At 40.2% G+C, this 19174-nt stretch overlaps 1 protein-coding gene across 2 annotated transcripts in view; it reads left to right on the forward strand.

Moving 5' to 3' along the window:
* The window catches only part of IDE (insulin degrading enzyme), a gene marked incomplete in the record, with an annotated part of 104741 nt that overhangs the window by 36477 nt on the left and 49090 nt on the right, over window positions 1–19174 (forward strand). For both annotated transcript variants that reach the window (XM_034777460.1, XM_034777459.1), the window contains 5 exon segments: window positions 7983–8095; window positions 8558–8720; window positions 12898–12990; window positions 13802–13893; window positions 17279–17359. In XM_034777460.1, the coding sequence (XP_034633351.1) occupies window positions 7983–8095; window positions 8558–8720; window positions 12898–12990; window positions 13802–13893; window positions 17279–17359 (542 nt within the window).

The raw sequence follows: 19174 nt of genomic DNA on the forward strand, positions 1-19174 counted from the left end.
AGAATTCTTTTAAATCTTTCTTAAATTGTTTAACTTTGATTCAATATTTTTGAAGAGCCTGCTGTATTATTTATTCAATCATACATTTGTGCTGAATAATACTTTCTCTTACATAATACTTCGTTAAGTCCTTTTTCTTTTCATAGCTTCAAGGCTTTGACAAAAATGCCTGAAACAGTAAAAAAACAAAAAACAAAAAACAAATTGGAATATAATTTTCAAAGTAACAAATATGTCACTGAGTAGGTTAGGAAATCTCTAAAATATTGAACTGGCAAGTATACAAATTACCAGGGCCGGCTCGAGGCACCAGCTTAGCAAGCAGGTGCTTGAGGCGGCCAAGGGGAAGGGGTGGCACGTCGGGCTCTTTGGCAGCAATTTGGTGGTGGGTCCCTCATTCCCCTCTCGGAGGGAAGGACCTGCCACTGAATTGCTGCCGAAGAAGAAAGCCGTGCGGCTGAGCTGCCGCCGATCGTGATTGCGGCTTTTTTTTTTTTTTCCACCGCTTGGGGCGGCAAAAACCCTGCAAATTACTTTATTTAGAGATTGACCAGAGAACTCCAAAGTATAGCTGCTAGACTTCTGACTTTTTAAGAAAAGTGTATTTGCATGGAACTCTCTCCAGCATGATTTCTTAACTGTTAGATGGCTCCATAAATTTTCCTTCCTATAGAAATAGCCTTTGAAATTTTATTCTGAGAAGGGGAAGCTGAAATCTTTTGGTGCTGTCATCTTGAATACTGTTGAAGTACTCTGAAAAATTACTCTCATGGTGTTTGTGTAGAGAATGCTTACTCTAATATCACTGGTCTACAATTTTTGAGAAGTCGTCTGCTTCAGAGATAAAATGTGCTATTTATTATGTATTTTGATGTGCTGAATTCAAATATGACCATTAAAAAAAACTGGCTACTGTTTCTAAGATATTTAAGTTCTTACATTTTATGTCTATGTATATTGTGTAGATAGTAGAGTTTTAATCATAAATTGTAAACCTAGGTCTTTTCATGTGTTTATGGGTGCTTTACATGATAATATTTCACCTGTTCTGTTTATGTAACACTTTAAAAATCAGCAAAAGGGTGATATAAATAAAATTTATTATGAAACAAAAGGCAAAAAACTATTATGTACATAGTTTAGTCCTATTCAGTGTCTACTCGGCGCTTCTTGTCTTGTCTCTTGTATTCATTAAATGGAGCATCCCTTGTCACTGTCCAGCAATAGTCTGCAATCATTGATGGGCTCCATTTGCCCTGATAGCATTTCTCCATTGTTGCAATGTCCTGGTGAAATCGCTCGCCGTGCTCGTTGCTCACTGCTCCGCAGTTCGGTGGAAAAAAAATCTAGATGAGAGTGCAAAAAATGTCTCTTTAGTGACATGTTGCAACCAAGGCTTTTGTATGCCTTGAGGAGGTTTTCCATCAACAACCTGTAGTTGTCTGCCTTGTTGTTTCTGAGAAAATTTATTGCCACTAACTGGAAGGCTTTCCATGCTGTCTTCTCCTTGCCACGCAGTGCATGGTCAAATGCGTCATCTCGAAGAAGTTCACGAATCTGAGGACCAACAAAGACACCTTCCTTTATCTTAGCTTCACTTAACCTTGGAAATTTTCCACGGAGGTACTTGAAAGCTGCTTGTGTTTTGTCAGTGGCCCTGACAAAGTTCTTCATCAGACCCAGCTTGATGTGTAAGGGTGGTAACAAAATCTTCTTTTATTCAACAACTGGTGGATGCTGAACACTTTTCCTCCCAGGCTCCAATGACTGTCGGAGTGGCCAATCTTTCTTGATGTAGTGGGAATCTCTTGCACGGCTATCCCATTTGCAGAGAAAACAGCAGTACTTTGTGTATCTAGTGTGCAGACCAAGCAAGAGAGCAACAACCTTCAAATTGCCACAAAGCTGCCACTGATGTTGGTCATAGCTTATGCACCTCAAAAGTTGTTTCATGTTGTCATAGGTTTCCTTCATATGGACTGCATGACCAACTGGAATTGATGGCAAAACATTGCCATTATGCAGTAAAACAGCTTTAAGACTCGTCTTCGATGAATCAATGAACAGTCTCCACTCATCTGGATCGTGAACAATGTTGAGAGCTGCCATCACACCATGGATGTTGTTGCAGGCTACAAGATCACCTTCCATGAAGAAGAATGGGACAAGATCCTTTTGACGGTCACGGAACATGGAAACCCTAACATCACCTGCCAGGAGATTCCACTGCTGTAGTCTGGAGCCCAACAGCTCTGCCTTACTCTTGGGTAGTTCCAAATCCCTGACAAGGTCATTCAGCTCGCCTTGTGTTGTGAGGTGTGGTTCAGAGGAGGATGGGAGAAAATATGGGTCATGTGACATTGATGGTTCAGGACCAGAAGTTTCATCCTCTTCCTCGTCTGACTCAAGTGAGAATGATTCTGGTGCATCAGGAAGCAGCAGTCCTTCTCCGTGGGGTACTGGGCGTATAGCTGATGGAATGTTTGGATAATGCACAGTCCACTTTTTCTTCTTTGACCCAGCTTTCCCAACTGGAGGCACCATGCAGAAGTAACAATTGCTGGTCTGATCTGTTGGCTTTCTCCAAATCATTGGCACTGCAAAAGGCATAGATTTCCTTTTCCTTTTCCTGTTCAACCACTGGCGAAGATTTGTTGCACAAGTGTTGCAGCATATGTGTGGGGCCCACCTCTTGTCCTGATCTCCAATTTTGCAGCCAAAATAAAGGTGATAGGCTTTCTTAACCATAGTGGTTATACTGCGCTTTTGCGATGCAAAAGTCACTTCACCACAAACATAGCAGAAGTTATCTGCACTGTTCACACAAGTACGAGGCATCTCTGCTCACTTTGGCTAAACAGAAATGTGTCCCTTTGCAAAATCAAACACTGACAAATAAGAGAGCACGACACTGTATGATTTCTAGAGCTGATATAGGGCAATTTGTTCAGCAGAGTGATGTAAGCTTCGTTATGATTGCATCATCCATGACTTCTAGGAATAACATGATGCAATTCATATCATGTATGATGCAATACCAGCTTCAGATTGCATCATTCATTGTTTTTCCTAAAAAGCAAGTACTGTCCAAACCCAGTCATAGATTTATTCATAGATTCAGTCAAAGATGTATTTTAGTCATTTCTGATTTAAATTGAGATCCCTTCCCTTTATAACTCACTTATCCTCTGCCATTCCCAAGTCAGGGGTCGTATATACTGACCCAATAGCATATCTTGAAAACTAGAGCCAATCAACAATTTTAAGCATCATTTTCGTTCTCAGTGACCCAGAATTAATAAAGTTTGACTACATTTCTTTTGGCTGTAGAGCAGTGTGTTCTGTTGTTTATGTATTTCTAAAGTAGCCATCACTGAGGGACATAGTTACACAAAAGTTGCATGTAAGTTTGTCTGCACAGGGACCTAAACTCTCCACAGTTACCTAACAGCTGTTTGTCCAAGTGGGATAATTTAGTTAGTTACTTTCCAAGAGACTATATTTTAGCAACTTTGTGACTCGATTATTGGGGAAGACCTACACACAGACACGGAACTTGCAACAGAAATTAAAAGTTGCAAGACTCAGGCTCCTCCTGATCTCTGATGGCAGGAAGTTCCATAGCCAAGGGCCCTTCACAGACAACACTAGTTTAACCCCTGAGAGCTTCACTCTAAACTCTCAGCCACAACGTTCTTGTCATCAGCTAATCAGTGCTGTTAATTAGTGCAACAGAATATAAATGAATACAACATAAAATACTCTCTTTTCAGCTGTACTTTGGTGGATCTCCCAAGTGAGTTAACAGTCCTTGTGCATTCTAGATTAAATGGGTTCCTAAAGCTTGGTGTAGTTTGATTAGTTTCAGATTTAATTGGGTGCAAGTGTCGATAGGGTGATGGAGGATTGAGGTGTGAATTTGCTAGTTTAGGTCTCTCATAAAAACTTAGTTATAATTAAAGTTCCTAAATGCAATTCAAGAAAAGATGTAACATCTGTACAGTTTTTAAAACTAAACCCACAAAAAATAAATGCTACCTAAATCACAAGTTAAGATTACACAAAGCACTTGACACCAACCTCAGCACCCAATTCAAATACAGACTGTTAAACAGAAACATTCTCAATGTCCATGACACAGGCAATTTGAACTCTGCCCTAGAAACAAAACTCTCACAATAACTACGAAGTTTAAATGAACCTTACCCATTCGTCACAGTTTCTCAGAATTGTATGTAAAAAACGATACTTTATTCTTATTCAGACATGGGTAATAAAAAATGTGTGGACTTTCTTATAGCTGTTTACAATCCTCAAAATCAACAAACTTTTTAGCAGTGCAAGCCAATATACCTAATTTTACCCCAGTCTCAGTGGGTTGTTTGGACCATTCTGCTGGTCCACCTTTGAAGTCCCTTGTGGGGTAAATTTGTACTCTTGTACATCCAGGTAACCCTCTCCCTCCCGCCAGTTTTTCTTCCCTTCTCCACCCCCAACACATGTAGAGATGTGGGCTGAGAAATAGGGGGCAAAAGGGTGTTTGCCAACCTTGGCCTCCTATTGGTTGATTTATGAGAGGGAATAGAACTGATTGGCTCCTGTGGACACCCTACCTGCCGATTACTTAAGGACCTTCCAGGGCCTCCATCTTGGACATCTTAATGCTGCCCAATCCACCCTGCTCTATAAACTATTGTACCTATCAGAGCTGTTTTGGGGCTTGCTTTGAGTGTGACTAAATCATCTTTTTTGAGGTCAAGAGGGAATCTTTTTTTTTTTCTGTTGGGCAAAATTGGCATGGCATCTGCTAGGCTTTTATGCTTCCTCAGAGCATCCTGAAGGCCTGGTTGTTAAGGTTAAAAAGAATATAAGAGAGAAATTAATGAAGGTAATAAATTGGGGCTGGTGTCCAGTGTGGATAAAAGGCTTTAGGGAACTAACTCCTAGTAAACCCAAGCATAAGACCGAGGAGGTGGCCGGTGTGTCCCCATTATTCTCTTGGGCACAAGGAGATCTTGATTCTTTTGCAGACTGAGGCACCCCTCTTCTGTATCCTCTCTCCCCTTTGTGGGTAGACTTCATAGCTGGGTTGAATTCTCTCTTAGTAAGGGACAACCTAGGCAAGGGGGCTGATCCTCACTCTGTGGTTGTGTGGCTTAAGGCCAGTTAACCATGCAGTGGACCCCGTTAACATCCCCACTCCCCATCACCACATCCATGTGTTTAATAAAGTTGTAGCTTGCTGCTTTAATTCCCGCCTTGTATCTGTTTCTTTATTCTGCTTTGTATCTTGATTAGCAAGTCCATTAATTCCACCTTAATTAGGTGAATATCATTAGAGATAAGACTCTTGTATGAGCATAGACTAAACATAAATTTTATACCCGATGATAGAAATAACCATTGCATTAAAAAAGGAAGTATTCATGTCCTAATGAACCATCAAGTTTGATGCTGCGGGACAAATATAGACATGTATTCAAATATCTAAATGTATGTTATAAAATTCTGGAAGATTGCAGCCAAGTCTCATTACTCAAGAAGCTGGATTGGACCCTAAAATACTAATACAAAAGCAGTGACAGAGTTATAGTTGTATGGGTGCTGGTTATTGTGAGTATGTGTTTTAATAGTCTGTGTACATGAATTAAATGTTAAGGTTTGTGTCACTTGTATTACCTTAATTTAGGCTTTCTATTAAGGAGCAGTGGGTGTTAGTGACTCCGTTGTTAAGAATGGGGATGGAGCTTACTGTAGTCTCTAAAATGCACATAGACGGATTGTCTTAAATTGCTGTGCCACATCAGGGCCAGAGATAGAATTAGTGGCACAAATTTGGGGTCAGTGGGTGAAGAGGTTCCTGAACACCTCATTTGAAAATTCACTTGTTCTTATAACCTTTTCTTTTCTTTTCTTTTTTTTTTTTTTGCCCGCAGTTAGATAAAAATCTGTAGGCAGGATTCTCATGAAAATGACAACAATGGACTTACCCGATCTCGGCTAGTGAACCAGTTTCACAGTGCAATCTTAAAAACGTTACTGCCGTTTCTTCCTGGTTCTATAAAGGGGTGCATAAGGCTGATGCGAACCAGAAATCGAAACACAGCATGTCAGTTTCAATGTGTTCTAAAACTCTCAGAAACGTTCAGGTCATCTTGAAATGTGGTATACCAGTTGAGAGTATGGGATACAGTTTGAGTTATAAATTTGGGTTCACCTAATCAAAAGGTTTCTGAGCTATTGCTCCTAAATGACCTGCTTTTATTTTGAGAGTGCTCCAAAAAGCACATGTGTGGGCAGATTGCTTTGAAAATGGCTATGCAGTGTCAGAGTACAAGGTGCAAATTTAGACTCCATGCGTTACGGGATAAAGTCCCTCCCTCAAGTGAGCTTTAATTTTCAGAGTGCTTTAGAATCAGGCATGCAGCACTGAAAATAGGGTAGCTGAGTGAGGATATACTCTGCGCATGCCACAGGTACATAGTGTGAAACAGGACTGGGGAGCTAAGAATGGGCATGCTTGATGCGTACCACAGACACAGATTGCTGATTTGGGAACCTGAAAATAGGTAGGTTCAATGCATCCTGTAGGCACATAATACTGAGACTGGGTGGGGAGCTGAGATCAGGAAAATTGCTTACTCTCATGCTCAGCTCAGTGCTCAGGCTTCTCATGGACAAGTTCAGTAAGAGAGAGGCTGAGTGATTAACCTATCGACCAACTCAGCTGGTAGCTTATGCGGAGGGGTACTGATCTGCAGTGTCAATGACCATAAGTTCAAATCTCCCTCCTTGGTTGACTCCCGTGATTAAGTTTAGGTAGATTGGATCTGTAGATCCAGCCAAAAAACTATGGGCAGTATCCACATAAAAATGTATTCTCTCTGGCTCCTGAACTGCTCTAGTGTCTGATACCAAGGGCCAGTCTAAAATGCACTGATTTGCTGAGCCTTGAAAGCAATACACAGTCTAGGACTCCCCTTACCCCTGTGGCAGTACCTCCATCTGGTAGCTGATGTGCTGGAAGGAGTGCCGTAAGCTGCCCCTTCATAACCACTTTATCAGAAAAACAAGGAAAATTCACATTTAAAAAACTTTACCACGGAGTTAAGGTTTTAGGTGCCCAGTGCTCCTCATGCCCTTCTAGAATGTGAAAGTTTAATTCCCCTGACAAATCCCTTATAAGAAGGTTAACATTACAAGGAAAAAGCAAAACAAAAACACTTGAAAACTTTGCCTCATGGGGATGGCAATGGAACTGGCAATTTAATGGTTCCTTTCCCCTCACCAACCAAATTGCCATTTTCTCCACATCCAGGACAACTCCAAATCAGCATTCCTATTCATACTATTCAGCAGACTCTCACTGTGCTCTGTGAAGCACCATTGATCCAGGGGGTTTGCTGCTGGTTGACAGGGGCTGAGGAGTAAGGTGTTGTGATCTCCCTGAGGGACTTCATAGGGTAAGGAACCAAGGGGCAAACTTAAGGTGGTATTGGAAATATCACTTAACTCTGTATTTTCTGGTTTTCCAGTGTTTGAGTTTTGGCAATTAAACTTACACTCTGGAAGGGCATAAGGCGCACGGGGCAGTGCTGAGCATTGTTATACTGGATTCCTTGTTAATTATGCTTTTTACATGTTGTTAGTTTTTAATGTTTGTGTGTGTTTATGGTTGATATGTCTTCTCTTGAACTGTTCTTGGCAGTCGTAACTGCAACTTAAAGATTTTTTTAGTTTGGAATTTATTTTAACCACAGTTGAGATCTTGTTTATAAAGCACAAAACCTTATCTATAAGTAATAAAAAATAAATCTCAGAATATATTCCCTCTCTCCAAATAACCATAGTTCACTTGGTGGTGGTGGGAGAGGCATTAAGTCCAACCTTATAATTATTATTTTTCTAAAAGAAATCTGTAAGTCCCAGATTGCTGGAATATTCTGACAATGTTTGAGCTGTTTCTAATTATTCTCTTTTAGAATCCTTGGATGAGCTGACCAGTTTGGTAGTGAAGCTATTTTCAGAAGTAGAGAACAAAAATGTCCCATTACCAGAATTTCCTGAACATCCTTTCCAAGAAGAACATCTCCGGGTAAGTTGTGAGACTTTCTGGTATACACTCTCTGAAGACCTTAACTCTGTTCTCCTACTTTTTTCCATGTAGAAATAACAACATCATATACTTTACTACTACTACAGGTGTCTATAGCCAATACAGCTTAATCTAGTCAAGGTCATAGTTAAAATTGTTCATTTGAATGTGATTGAGAGAAATTGAGAAATGAAGATTCCAAATGTGTGTTTGGGTGCTAAGGCTTGTGAGTTGAGATTGCTATGATTGTGAATGTTGATTAATTTGTTGTTTCTTGAATTTTTAACAATTGTGTTGATAAGAAATAACTCTAAATGTTTGGGGGTTTTTTTGTTTTTCTTTTTTTTTTTTTTTGGTATGGTATAGGTGTGTATGTAGTTAACTGTGTGTGGGAGGGTATAATATATGCTGCTGAAAAGATGAAATACTAGAATTAATGGAATTTTTTATTTTTACTTCTAGCAACTTTACAAAGTGGTACCTATTAAGGACATTAGAAATCTTTATGTCACGTTTCCAATACCCGACCTTCAGAAATACTATAAATCAAACCCTGGTCATTACCTTGGTCATCTCATTGGGCATGAAGGTCCAGGAAGTCTTTTATCAGAACTCAAAGCTAAAGGTAAGCCCACGGGAAGTGAACTGTTAAAAGTAGTAAATTAAATGTGCCATTATCCTTTACCGCCAGAATACGAGTTCATGCCCAAAACAACTGCAAAGAAATATAGACATTGATATTTCCCTTATGGTAATTATACATATTGCTTTCTCAGAAGGAGTATTTTTTTTCTGTGCCTCTTCTGGGGCACCCTTGATTCTCAAGGGTGGTGTAGCCTCTTATTCCTTCTCTTTAAGGGGCTCTGTGTCCCATCTTAGGACCAATGGGTTGCAAGGCGTGATAATATGAGGGCATTGTTGATCTATTATCTGTTGTGTGGTAATAGATGAATGTGAGGAGGTCCTGACTGGTATCTTCACCAAATGTCCTATTGTCAAGATATGACTTCTGTGCAGGATAGTAGAGGGACCCATTCCTTTCTATAGCTTGAGTTGATAGACTGGCAGGCTAGGCATCTTTTCTTTGATTATGTGTGGCTCAGCCTTCCACTTTTCTGCAGTTTTGTGTGTCCCAGAAATGTTCAGGTTTCTGATGGGGACTCTGTCTTTTGTATACAATTCTTGGTCTCTGGCCTGGGGGCCATAGAGTGCTTTGTTACTATGATTGTTCTGTTGTGCAGCAGAAGTGACCTGTTGGTATGTCTCTTGGAGTTGTTCTTTTAGATGAGTAGTCTGTTGAAAGTAGTATACTGAACTGATGTGTCTCCATCTGAAGTGAGGGCTGTGGGCCAGATAGTAATCTTTAAGGGGCACCCCACAAGTGCCAACATAGGGCATAATATTTGCCAGTTGGGGATACAACCAGAAGCTATTCCTCATGCATATATTTACTTCACCAGTCTGTACATTGCTTCCTTACCACAACTGACTAAATCCAACATTCAGGTGCTCAGAGGACAGATCTAAGATTGAAGGATGTTTTGGTAGCGGTGATAAAGGACACTCTCTTTTAGGCCTCTACAGTGAAGTCCATGCATCCTGACATGCCTTTACTAGCCTGAGTAGGAGTCCACTAGCAGAAATGCCAAAACAAAGTTTTTTACAGGTAGATAAGCTATCTTATTGACCAAACATTAGAAGCTAAGGTGAGTGTTCATTATGCGTATAATTGTAGGTATATCCAAGATGAGACACATTGACTTTGATTGTGTTTCTGATGAGTCCTATGTACCCAACATGTTTTAACAGCATGCAGTTGAACCTCTCCTTCTGAAGGTCTCCCTGTGGGTGATAAGGGGTAGTTGCAGGGATTTTTTTACCCTTACGAGGTGTAGCAGCTTTTGATGAGGCAACTTTCAAAATTTCATCCTTGGTCTGTGTGCATTCTGGTAGGTAACCAATAATGCACAATAATTTGGCATATTCTTCCTACAAGTTGATGCTTTGTCAGGTAAGCTTGCGCATACCTTGTGAAGTGGTCAGTGATGACCAAAGTAGTCCCAATATTCTTAGTCTGTTTCCAAAGAGAGAGTCTATACAGACTAGCTCTGTTGCTCCTACACTAGTAATAGTAATGAGAGGGGCTGTCTCTCAGATATGTTTATACAACAACTAGACACTCAGTTCTGTTAAGGGTTTATATTCTATTGTGGTCTATATGACAGAGTGTCTGTAGCACTGTTTATACTCCCAGGATGGTACTTCAGGCTTAAGTCCTATATTGTTAATTCAGACACGCAACTTTATCCAGTTGCACCCAGTTTTGCAGTAGTGAGTGCATAGGTCAGCGGGTTATCTATTCTGACCTGGAATTTCACCCCATAGAACTAGTCATGAAACTTTTCTACCATTGCTCACTTGAGCACAAGGATCTCCAACTTGTGAGCAGCATACCATTGCTCAGAGTCTAACAGTCTTCGGCTAGCAAATGGATATACAATGTTACCTTTCTGGATGCTCCTGGTAAAGCACAGCTTCATGCCCACTAAGACTGGCATTTGTGTGTAGAATGTAAGGCTTATAGTGCTATCAGCACAGGCTAATACTGGTGCATTAGTCAAACGGTAGATGCTCTCTTTTTTGAAGGCTTAAAAAGATCATTCCATTGATCGCCAGAGGGTTCAGACACACAGTAATACACCCTGTCAGATGATTTCTTGATAGTCTGCCCTTTTCTTTGAGTGGGTGGGTAACCCTACATCAGAAAACTAAGTGGCTTTACTACACTGGAGTAGCTCTTCAAAAATCTCGTGTAGTACCCACAGAACCCTGGGAATGTTTGCAGACTCTTCAAGTCCTTTTGCTGAGGCCATATGGCGAGGGCTTCCATCTTTGCTATATCTGTTGCAAATCCTTTTGTCCAATACAATGTGTCCCATGGACTTCACCATGAGTTGGTAAAATTTGCACTTATCTATTTATTATGGCTGGAAAGCAATTAAAAAAATTGTGTAATTAATCATACTGTTAAACAATAATAGGATACCATTTAAATATTTTTGAATGTTTTCTACATTTTCAAATATATTGGTTTCAATTACAAAACAGAATACAAAATGTACAGTGCTCACTTTATATTTATTTTTGATTACAAGTATTTGCACTGTAAAAAAACAACAACAAAAGAAATATAGTATATTCAATACAAGTACTGTAGTGCAATCTCTTTATCATGAAAGTTGAACTTACAAATGTGGAATTTTTTATATATATAATATAAAAACCCTGCATTCAAAAACAAAACAATATAACATTTTAGAGCCTTCAAGTCCACTCAGTCCTATTTCTTGTTCAGTCATTGCTCAGACAAACAAGTTTGTTTACATTTGCAGGAGATCATGCTGCCCGCTTCTTATTTAAAATATCACCAGAAAGTGAGAACAAACCTTTGCATGACACTTTGTAGCTGGCATTGCAAGGTATTTATGTGCCAGTTAGGCTAAACATTAATATACCCCTTCATGCTTCGGCCACCATTCCAGAGGACATGCTTCCATGCAGTATTATCTCCTGTAAATGTAAACAAACTTGTTTGTCTTCGCAGTTGGCTGAACAAGAATTAGGACTGAGTGGACTTGTAAGCGCTGAAGTTTTACATTGTTTTGTTTTTGAGTGCAGTTACATAACCAAAAAAAAAATCTACATTTGTAAGTTGCACTTTGTCATGACAGAGATTGCACTACAGTACTTGTATGAGATGAATTGAAAACTACTATTTCTTTAGTTTATCATTTTTACAATGCAAATATTTATAATAAAAATAATATACACTTTGATTTCAATTACAACACAGAATACAATATATATGAAAATGTAGAAAAACATTTCAATTGTATTCATTTTAACAGTGTGATTAAAACTGCGATTAATTGTGATTAATTTTTTTTAATTAATCGCATGAGTTAACTGCGATTAATTGATAGCCCTACTATTTATAGTTTCAACCCACTCGCTTTTAGCCGATCATGGACTTTCATGAGCCAAATTTCATGCTTCTCTAGGGTGCTCTTGAATACAGCCAAGTCATCAAGCTGTACCAAGACTGCCATCAGTCTCTCTCTGCCTTCTCCATCAGTCCCTGGAATGTCTTGGGGCATGTGCTTGAACTGGTAGAATCTAGTGGACAAATGAAGGCAAATTTTTCCTTGAACTCTGGCCCCATTGGAATCTAGTAATAGATACAGTGCAAATGCCATTTGTACCCAGTCAGATAATACAAAATCATCCACTCATGACATCATGTATTGGGCAAAATAGCCCTCTTGTTGGGTGTCTAGTAGTTGATTTGCATGCGGACAGTACCGGTTTTCTTCCTGGCCAATACAATGGGAGAAGCATGCTGTCTCCTTGACTCGATGGTAACGCCAGTAGCCATCAACCGCTGCTAGTATCACCGGACGTCTTCCATATCAGCTGGGGCAAACTGCCTGGATCTCTCCATGAATGGGATAGTGTCTGTGGGAGCTCCTGTGAGCTGCTTCTCTGAAGACCCAAACTGGCAAGGGGACTACAGTTTACATGTACATATCCTCTTCAGCTTCTGATAATATTGTGTGTATTTAATCCTTCTTTTAACTTGTCTATGAAATAGGTACTCCGCATATAAGTTGTTTGATACAAATGTTTTTTCAGAGTTCATATTGTGTATATTTAAATTACTGTCACCAAAAACATTTAGAGAAACAGCATAAAGCATAAATCACACTTTTTTTTTAAAATATATTTTCTTCTTAATTTCATAGGCTGGGTAAATACTCTGGTTGGAGGACAGAAAGAAGGTGCTAGAGGTTTCATGTTCTTCATCATTAATGTGGACCTGACAGAGGAAGGGCTTTGTAAGTGAAGATTTGTTTTTCAATCTCCTCTATTAGAAAGCAAGATGCATTCTGGCTTTTATTCTCTTATCCAAAGAGACTAACTATATTAGTATAAATGTACAAACTGATACATTTCTGTACATTGACTGTGCCCTGTGAAAGTGTTCTGCACATTGATCCTCTTAATAAGGTGACAGGCATGTTGTTTACCAAGGAGTGAGAAACCAAATGTAAATGAGTGTATTGAATAAGACCATTTCACAAAAGAAATGTTTGATATTAATTTCTCCCCAAATATAATAAGCTGTTACACTGTACATGCTAGATGGTTCATACCATATAAATCTGTTTTGAAATAATAATGCTTATATGCACAGAGAAAAATTAACATGTTCAAAGTATTCTATAGAAAATAAAGCTTTGGTTCAATAAGGTACTTAAACACATGCCTCATTTCAAGCAAGTAAATAGTCAGGTTGACTTCTGCACTGGGACTATGCACATACACCTCTTCCCTGATATAACACGAATTTGGATATAACGCGGTAAAGCAATGCTCCCGGGGGGAGGGCTGCGCACTCTGGCGGATCAAAGCAAGTTCGATATAACGCAGTTTCACCTATAACGCGGTAAGATTTTTTTGGCTCCCGAGGACAGCATTATATCAGGGTAGAGGTGTACTCAAATACCTTGTTGAATTAAGTCCTAATTAACCAAGGTTGAAGACTTTTTCATAATTTTTTTTTTTTTTTAGTCTAATTTTAGGTGAAGAATTTTTTTTTAAGATGCAGAATGCAAGGAGTTTAAGTGCGTAATCTTTGTTTTTCAGTGCACGTTGAAGATATAATTTTTCACATGTTTCAGTATATTCAAAAACTACGTACAGAAGGACCTCAAGAATGGGTTTTCCAAGAGTGCAAGGTATAGTAGTTTTAAATTATAGTAGCCATTCTCTATTAATCTGTTTTTATAGATAGAATTTGGATGTTAAAGAACCAAATTCCATGGCTGTCCAATCCCTATTGGAATTTCTTTCACAAATCTACAGAAGCAGTTTGTATGACTCTGTAACATTTTATTAAAAAATTAAAGCTGAGCTTTACACTTTGAATACACCAGTATTTTTAATATAAATACAAAATGCTATTTCTGAGCCAGATGAGTGGTTTAGATCATGGTCCTACCTTCTGTGGCTGCATAGAGGTGTCAGGAGAAGTATTACATTTCCCCGTCAATGCCCTTGCCTGGCCTTCTTCCATCTCCATTACAGATGTGGAAGGAAAACAGGAACTGCACACCTGGTACAGTTGGGTGATGGGTGGGGAATGGATGGGACCACCTTCTTTCCCATGTTCAACTGGCACAATTCTGTTGGCACAGACATATAGGGGGTTAGTATTCTCTATACCTTGTGGAACAAGAGCTCAGGAAATTACTTCATTGGACTCCTCCTGGACAGTACAGCTGTATCCTGCACCTTCTACAGAACTAATTATTAAAGTGCAGTCTAGTGCTGTGTGATTGTGTGCGCATACATAGCAAACTTTGAAATTGATTTATTAATACTCAGTAATAAAATTTCACTTCTCAGTGGTGATGTGAGATGTAATTCAACCCTTTACTCATAAGAGTGGCTCCATTGGGTCACTGGAACTACTCATGTAAGGGTTACTCATGCAAGTGAATGCTGCAGGATCAGGGCCTTAGTTATACCCTGTTAAACTTAGTAACTAGTAATAGTTTCCACTTAGAATAGTCAGAATATCTTTATCTACTTGACAAGATATAAAACAGAATTTTTGGTTAAAATGTCAAATATGTTAACATTTTCAAGCACTTGTCTCATTTGGCTAAACCTATGTCAGTATAGATTTTTATATGACTTCTAAATACAGGAAAGCAGTAATTGCTTGTTGGTATCTCTTTTCCAGTCTGTTATGTAAATGATGATCTCAGATATAGAATGATTAATTAAGGGTCTTATCCAGTCATGTGCATCTCTATATTTCAAAGTTTTATAAGCTGCAGAATGCCATAGACTGTAACTTCATAACAGATAGTTGTACACTGGAGAAAAGTTAATTTGCTTCACCAGGTACTTACTAAATAAAAAAAAATTGACCTCTGTCTGTGTACCTAGGACTTGTGGGACTACATTTTGAGAAGGGAATATAATGTAATCAGCTCTATTCCTCCCATATTGTGCTACTCCCTAGCTGCAGTTTTTTCCTTTCATCAGTGCTGGAGTCACACAGTCTGCAGGAATTTAGAGAGACGGTATCAACTGAAAAAAATCACTTTTCTGTCTGAATACTTTTACTTAATTTTAGACGGTACATGTAGCAAAATTATTTAGGGAGTTCTGATGTTTATGGCCATAAGGTCCCTTAAAAATCTTTCCTTGTTGACAGTCTCAAATAGCAGAAGAAATAAGTTACCTTGCCCCTGTTTTAACAGTGTTGAGGAAGGTCTCTCTCTCTCTAGGTGTGAAGTTTGTGTGTGGGTTTTTTTATATAGATAATGTATTACTCTGCAAATTAGCCATTACAAGCAAATGTATATGTTGTTCTGTCAAACTAGCCACTTGACCATGAGACTATTGACCATTGTATGATCGTGATTTGAAACACTGATTGCCTCTTGTACCAAAATACAAACTATAGAGTATAAATATATCTTACATGGTGTAACCATGAATTACACTAACTAGGACTCCCATTTTAGTGAATTCATTTTTTAAGTTCTTCCCTTTCATTGCCACTTCACATCAGACCCCTGCTTTTCAACCGCATGGCTTTCAGGAGCCCCTGCTATTATGTCTCTTCATCCTGTTGTAGAGGGACCAGCAATGCAACAGTAGTCGTCTTTATTCCTTCCATCTTCATGCCAGATGTTTGCAAAGAGATGTCTCTTTACTCTCTTTGTAGTACAGTCCGAGGGGAGATTTCTCCAGTTCATATGGTTAAAGACAGCACCAGGAAAACCTTTTCTCACCCTCCTGGTTCTTTGTTATGCCTTGTGCAGGGGCTCTGAAAGGCTTCTGCCTCTCTGTTTCTACCATTGGCTGACTGAATAGGAGAAAAAAGGGAAAAGTGCAGGTGTTAGTTTATTCTTGTTCAGTGTAACACTTTGAATATTTCAATCAAAACCTTTAAAACTGCCGTTGCCAAAGTGCTATTTTGGATAAAGAAATGTTCGTAGTGTTCCTGTTGCATTCCAACCCTTTGCTCACATATGCTATTTGGGCAGCTTCTTTTTTCTACTTCTCCTCATCAACCTCTCCAGTTTATCCCCACTCAGCCTCTGGTCTTGATCTCTACTCTAGAATTTTTCTTCAGTTCCATGATGCTGCTCCTCCTTTCTCAAGATCCTGCTGTGTAAATTTTACTTTCTCCTGCATAGCCTTCTCACAGCTGCCAGAGCTCATGAAATTTCAACAGCTTGTTTTCCCCCCCCCCCCTTCCCTATGAATTTTCCTTGGATTTGGATATGTGAAAAGAGCATGGATGTTTTTAAGGCTTGTAAAGCTATATTAGGCTCAGTTTCCATAAACAATATAACACTTTATGTAAGAATTAACTGGAAACAGGGGCAGGAGATATACAGTCTTGGGGGGGAGGAGGATAAATCAAAATATAAGTTAAATCAAAATGGTTTTCTGGTAATGAAGGATATCACTTAGCTGTATAGTTCTCTACTGGGAACAGAGATGGGGTGGTGTGGAGCCAAGAAACATTATTGGAACCAACTAGTATGTACTGAATTATTGTATGCCAAATAATAACTACAGCACTTGTGTAACTGAGAGGAGAGTTTGGCCTTTGGCGATTCAAAAGTATACAAAAGTCAACAATATGTTGTACTCTAGGTGTTCTAAGAAGAACGGAGAGCTCTACTGGGCAGCTACAAGCCTTTGATCTTGCCACCTTTCTGGTCTTTGTCCTTCTGAATCTGAGCTGCTTTTTGAAGCATTGGAATGTAATAGCTGATATCACTGGACTACTGTCTAAAGAAGTAGTCACCCAGTGATAGAAAATCATGGGATTTTCAGTTACTGGATGATAGATGTTTTATTGTATATGATAGTGTACAAAAAAGGGTAATACACTGATTCATTTGGTTATTTAAATTGGTAAGCAACTGACAAGCATTTGATCAAATGTCCAGTCCTTTATTTTCAGTTATTTGACTAAATGATTAGTTTGAGCTTGAGTGTAAAATGTATTAATTAAACTTTTATTATTCTTACAAAGTAGAAAATGGCTTTCCCATGCATAATTTTATTTATTTATTTATTTTCTTTTAGGATCTAAATGCTGTGGCTTTCAGATTTAAAGATAAAGAACGACCACGAGGTTATACATCAAAGCTTGGAGGGATTTTGCATGTAAGTAAAGCATTTGTATTTTGGGCAATCTCTGAATGGAAAGAAATATGTTACTATTCTTCTACAAGTGATGGTCTCTGCGCGTATTCCACACATGGGTATGCATGTGTGTCATGCACCCGAGTCTGGAATCTTTTTACAAGCAGTGTCATTTGGCCCTTACATGCGCTGTAGTTCTCCTCGTGCTCCGAATCAAGGGCATAAAGGGTGGTGTGGAAAGATGCCTCTCCACTTTCTTCTTTCTGTGCAGGGTCTGAGTTGGAATCTTTGGTGTCTTCAGCTCCTTTCTGCTGCATCGTAGCTTTAAGTATATTGTGTATAGTTGGTTTTTAGAAGTTTTGTAGTTTTTATGGTATAGTATAGCATAGTATACTTAGTATTTTTACCCCATTTCTTCCCCACCTGGGGAATTCAACCTCTCCACCCGCACACAAAAAAAAGTCTGGGATTATGCCAACAGTCCAAAATACTGTTTTTTCTCCCCTCACTCTTTTTTTTTTTTTTTTTTCTGTGAGCAACAAACATCATCGCTGCCTCTGCTGCCTAGGCGAGGCTCACACCTCTGCCAAGTGCTGCATCTGCCACTCTTCCTCCCCCACCCCTCCGTCACTTCCCGCCCCCCAGTTGAACTAGAGGGTTGGGAACAGAGACTTAAAAAATGTCTGATGGAGAAGGCAATGTAGCTGGTATTCTTAGGGTCCCTGGGCTGGGAACCAAAGTAATGTGTGGGCCTGGGTCCCATCACCCTTCCTCCCCCCATAGGCCACTGGGGAACTAGCCTACAATCAGACAGTGATAAATCCCCAGAAGGGGAACTGAACTACTTAGTGGCCCAGCTGAAGAGCTGGGACCAGCGTAGACCAAGAGGGCAATGAAACCATTGCCTCCTGGGAGGAAGTCCTGGGGCAGGGCCGGCTCCAGGGTTTTGGCCACCCCAAGCAGCCAAAAAAAAAAAAAAAGCCGCGATCGCTCCGAGGGAGAGTGAGGGACCATCCGCCGAATTGCCGCCGAATACCTGGACATGCCGCCCCTCTCCGGAGCGGCTGCCCCAAGCACCTGTTTGCCAGGCTGGTGCCTGGAGCCAGCCCTGCCCTGGGGGTACAGCCTGATACCAGGGCCCAGACTGTTTAAAGACTGTAGACACACCCAACCAGAAGGCGTGCTCGTGAGAGATGAGTGCCGCACCATTACGGAGACATTGTTACGTCAGAGGAAGGGATTATCCCAAGAATGCAGAATTGTTCTCCCATCCCACCTGCCAGGCTTGAGGAGCAGCCATCGGTACCATTGATTTCGCTGGTAGTCTGGGATCCAGCCTTCTCTTCTGATGAGTTGGAGGTTCCATGGGAGTCTCTGTAGCACAGGGTAGATGCAGCTCCAGATTCAAGCCTAGAAGAGCAGGGTTCCAGCCTCTGACCAGACACGATTGGCCAAGAGACATTTGATACCCTATGTCACTGGGTGCTCCATCCTGCTGGCTGTGTTCTCTTTAAACCATGCAGCCGCCCAAGAGTCAATCAAGTGTTGTGCACTTGATTAGCAAAGGCGTGCACGTCTGGCGATGTGTGTTCAGGTGCCCCTCCCCCTCGCTGTTCTGCAGCCATGTTGCTCCTGCCCTCTCCCTTGGAGCCCCAGACCAGCTGCTCCCAGGACCCTCTTGCTCGCTGTACTATGCGGGGGGGGGAGGAGGAGGGGAGGATGCTGATGTCAGGGTGTCCCCCTCCCCCATGTAACCCATCTCCGCAGAGCAGGGTGGGGGGACAGGGCTTAGCTGTTGACAGCTGCTGGAGTCTGAAGGAGCCTTCTGGTCTGAAG

This window comes from Trachemys scripta, chromosome 7 (genome assembly GCF_013100865.1).
Source record: "Trachemys scripta elegans isolate TJP31775 chromosome 7, CAS_Tse_1.0, whole genome shotgun sequence".
NCBI classification, from domain to species: Eukaryota; Metazoa; Chordata; order Testudines; family Emydidae; genus Trachemys; species Trachemys scripta.